Source organism: Bactrocera dorsalis, chromosome 5, assembly GCF_023373825.1.
Source record: "Bactrocera dorsalis isolate Fly_Bdor chromosome 5, ASM2337382v1, whole genome shotgun sequence".
NCBI lineage: Eukaryota > Metazoa > Arthropoda > Insecta > Diptera > Tephritidae > Bactrocera > Bactrocera dorsalis.
In genome coordinates, this window is record NC_064307.1 from 51902293 (window position 1) to 51906733 (window position 4441).

At 34.8% G+C, this 4441-nt stretch overlaps 1 protein-coding gene across 1 annotated transcript; it reads right to left on the reverse strand.

The window, feature by feature from the left end:
* Positions 1-1512: 1512 nt before the first annotated feature.
* LOC125778847 (uncharacterized) lies at positions 1513-2332 on the reverse strand. Its single transcript, XM_049458322.1, has 2 exons — positions 1880-2332; positions 1513-1820 (listed from the first exon to the last, which is right to left on the reverse strand). The coding sequence occupies exons 1-2, from the start codon at positions 2211-2213 to the stop codon at positions 1522-1524; spliced, it is 633 nt and encodes a 210-aa protein (XP_049314279.1). The 5' UTR covers positions 2214-2332; the 3' UTR covers positions 1513-1521.
* Positions 2333-4441: the final 2109 nt, after the last annotated feature.

The following is a 4441-nucleotide window of genomic DNA, read 5'->3' on the forward strand; positions in this document are numbered from 1 at the left end:
GCAAAGAGCTAATAAGGAACATGCATCAGCTTCTTTGTAAAATATGGTCGGACGAAATTATGCCTAACGTTTGGAATTTAAGTGTTCTCTGTCCAATTCACAAAAAGGTATACCCCACAATCTGCGCCAACTACCGTAGAATATGCCTCCTCAACATCACATATAAGGTTCTATGGAGCGTATTGTGTGAAAGATTAAAACCCACGGTCAACAAACTGGTTTGACGTTATCAGTGTGGCTTCAGACATGAAAATCACGAACTGACCAGATACTCACCTTGACACACACCACCTCTTCGTTAATTTCAAAACTGATTTTGACAGCACGAAAAGGAGCTGCCTTTACTCTGCTATGTTAGAATTTTGTTTCCAGCTGTATAAGCTGACGTTGGGTAACATCAAAAACTACATCAAGACCGCGAAGGACCTCTCCGAGTTGAAACAAAACAAGGTTTCAAACCATGCTACACCCTATCGTGAGACTTCCTTAATCTACTACTAGAGAGAATAATTCGAGTTGCAGAACTAAATAGAGAAGGTACCATCGTCTATAAGTATGTACAGCTACAGGCTCTTAAAATGAAATAGCCCGAACTCATCGATTTTGCAATGGATTTATTGGGGAAATTTATTTTTCACGAACTGAGTAATATATGTATTTAGGACCTTAATGTGTAATTTTAGCTAAAAAAAACGTTTTCTAAGAAACCGTAGACTGGCCTAACTTCTTACAGGAAAGATCTTGACAAAAAGTAAGTTTCATATGCTCAAGAAACGTATTAATAATAATTTACCTGAGCTTTGAGAACAAGAAAAGAAATTTCAACAATAATTCACGCACCTTTCCATCCATACAGTAAATACAAGGTGCGTTTCAAAGTAAACAGGACTTAAAAAAAAAACAGAACAAATGTTTTTTTTTGGCAAAATCAATTTATTTTATGCAAAATAGTCTCCTTCTGCTTCATTACTCCTTTTTGCACGGCCCAAAAGCATGTCGAACGTGCGTTCTACTCAGACTGTATAATACTTTAATTTTTATCTTGAAGTACTTAGTATAGACTAAGTACTTTCAGAATTTTCAAGTACAAGTACCAGTAATTGAAAAATACTTGAAATTTTAACAAATATTTGAAAATACTTGAAAAGAATTGAAAAATGTACTTGAATCTATTTTCAATTCTTTTCAAGTACTTTCAATTACTTACAATTTTGAAACCAATATCTAAAAGAAATAACACAAATAAATGACATTTTTATATTTCTTATATATTGTTCATTATTTTTATTTAACAATATGCAATTCATTGTTCAAATTTAAAAATAAATATTGAATAAGCACTTCAAATTAAACACAAATGAATTATTCGGTTTCATTTACAACAAAAATAAACAATAATTTAACATAAAAAAATATATAAAGTAACAGTAATTCACCAAAAAACAAAATTATGAATTAACAATAATTCAACAAAAAACAAAAAACAAAATTATAAATTAACAATAATTCAACAAAAAACACTCATAACCACTTGGAATTTGCTTTCATTAGAACAAACTTTTCAAAAGAAAAGTCTGTCAATGAACCTCTCCTTGGGCTATTTATTATCCCCGCAAATGAAAAAAGACGTTCAACAGGTGCCGATGATGGCAGTGGGGTATTGAATTTCACAAATGCCTCCTTCAGCAATGGATATCGGTCCCAGGTACTATCAGTCATCGATTGGTCATTTAAATAACTGTAGTATTGGTTTGCTATCGCAGCTCTCACATCAACACTTTGTGGAGCTGACGCGGTGGCATTTGTGTCTTGACCATTACCTAAAACAATAAAGACATGTGTAAAAACCCAGAAGAAAAGTAAATAGATACATTCTTACCGGCACGTTTGAAGTCATACTTCGATCTTTGCCTTGGAGGACAACCCAACCTTTTAGAAATCGCTTCTAAAGCATGGTTGTTTTTTGTTAGGGCCTCCCTAATGCTTTTAATCACCCTGTTGTTGATTCTTTCTTCCGTCAAATCCGGAAGTGTGTCCTGCAACGCCTCGACCCAGTCGGTCTTCACATCTGGAGTCAATACAGCTGCAGCTATTGCAATATCTGCTGACGGGGCCAAAGTAAAATATGGTTCAAATCTTTTCCTCAGCTTTTGATCCAACATCATCGCAACAGAGTTGAGATTTGGTATATCTTCAGATATACTTAATTTCATCAACTTATTACTCAGAGTCAAAAGACTGGGTAATAAACAACCATATTTAACATTAACCTCCTCCTGTAGGTCATCCAGAATATTTGCAATTGGCTCCAGCAGCAGCGTATATTGTTCCAGATAAGTGAAGTAAATTTTGCCAAGTCAAAACATGTAACCAACTTCTTCCAGGTCCGAATAAAATTTTGGTCCAAGTATCACAGGAAGAACAGTTGATAGGCGAGTTTTTTTGGACGTTGTTGGTGTTTCTAACGTCAGTCTCTACTTCCTGGACGGCCTTTCTGTCGAATAGGTTGGGTCGGCCATTTCATCATCAGCAGAAAGAATGTTCGCGATGAGTATTCGATTTTACTTTCGTTTTCACAAAAACACGTTTGTTATTGTTTTGTTGTCAAAATTTAATGTTAACAATCACATGTCAAAATTACCACTCTGACATTTACATGCTGGTATAAACATATAGCGCGATTCTGTAACCAGTCTTTAGTCTCTATTTGAGACATTGTGAGGTAAAGTCTCAAGTTGAGACTAGTTACTAAACAGTCTCTAGCGTTACTCTTAAAATATTGACTAAAATTTGAGACCTGATAGTTAGCAGGTCACAAATTAAAAAGAACTCTTGCTGCCATTTTGAATATACTGAATAGAGATCATCATATAAATTAATCGATTATCGTTTTTTTATATTTTGTAAGCAACTTAAACACGAAAAGGTAAAAAATAAATCAATTTTACATAAATTTCATAAATATTATGAAACAAAGTCAACATATATTTTTATTTTTATTGATAATTATATTTTTTGAAGGTACTTGAAAATAATTGAAAAATAGATTCAAGTACATTTTTCAATTCTTTTCAAATACTTTCAAGTATTTGTTAAAATTTCAAGTATTTTTCCATTACTTGTACTTGACAATTTTGGGAATGCCAGTACCAGTACCAGTACAATTCCTTTAAAATGTACTTGTTAGAAGTCGTACTGGTACTTGATATTACCCAGGTCTGGTTCTACTTCGTTGGCCGGTATGACCGACAGCATACCGGTGCAAGCCTTTTGAATGGCTTCTACGTCTACACAACGCTTTCTTTTCATGGGCAAATGCATTTTTCCGAAAAGAAAGAAGTCGCGCTGGTGAATATGGGGAGTAGTTAATAGTTAAAATGTGATTTTTGGCCAAATAATCGGTCACAAACGTTGATCGATGAGACGGCGCATTATCGTGCAACAAATCATCATATTGGAAACACTACGTTTCGTCACCAGTCACGATATTGTAAAGGAAGTTTGTCCTTTTTGACCTCTTCAATGATGTCCTTCGAATGTTGGATTCTTATCAATTTTTGGTCGTCAGTCAATTTGTGCGGAACAAACCGTGCACAACCTTTCGTAAACCCAAATGTTCGGTCAAAATGCGATTAATCCATGTTTTGGAGATGTTCAATTCCATTTCCATGGATTTCACGCACACTTTCAATGGAGTTTCCGTGATCACGGATTTTCACGACCGCTTTGAAAACTTTGAAATCACTCGTGTACTCTGTTATGGGATAGGCAATCATTGCCAAAACTTGTTTCATCAATTGAAACGTTTTGGTAAAAGTTTTACCAATTTTAAAACAAAATTTAATGTTGGCTCTTTGTTCGAAGCTCATTTTTGCACGAATAACACTGACACTTAAAACGCAATAACTTCACTACCAATCGATGAAAGTTTGAAAATTTTACCATATCGCTACTTCATATCATTTGTTTGCTTTCTTTGAAACCATGCGAATGGCATATAAAGGGTGATTTTTTAAGAGCTTGATAACTTTAAAAAAAAAAAAAAACGCATAAAATTTGCAAAATCTCATCGGTTCTTTATTTGAAACGTTAGATTGGTTCATGACATTTACTTTTTGAAGATAATTTCATTTAAATGTTGACCGCGGCTGCGTCTTAGGTGGTCCATTCGGAAAGTCCAATTTTGGGCAACTTTTTCGAGCATTTCGGCCGGAATAGCCCGAATTTCTTCGGAAATGTTGTCTTCCAAAGCTGGAATAGTTGCTGGCTTATTTCTGTAGACTTTAGACTTGACGTAGCCCCACAAAAAATAGTCTAATGGTGTTAAATCGCATGATCTTGGTGGCCAACTTACGGGTCCATTTCTTGAGATGAATTGTTGTCCGAAGTTTTCCCTCAAAATGGCCATAGAATCGCGAGCTGTGTGGCATGTAGCGCCATC

Coding starts and splice junctions, on each gene's coding strand:
- LOC125778847 (XM_049458322.1), bottom strand. CDS start 2,213: ATGAAATTAAGTATATCTGAAGATATACCAAATCTCAACTCTGTTGCG. Junction 1,821..1,879: donor GTATGACTTCAAACGTGCCG/GTAAGAATGTAT, acceptor TTATTGTTTTAG/GTAATGGTCAAGACACAAAT.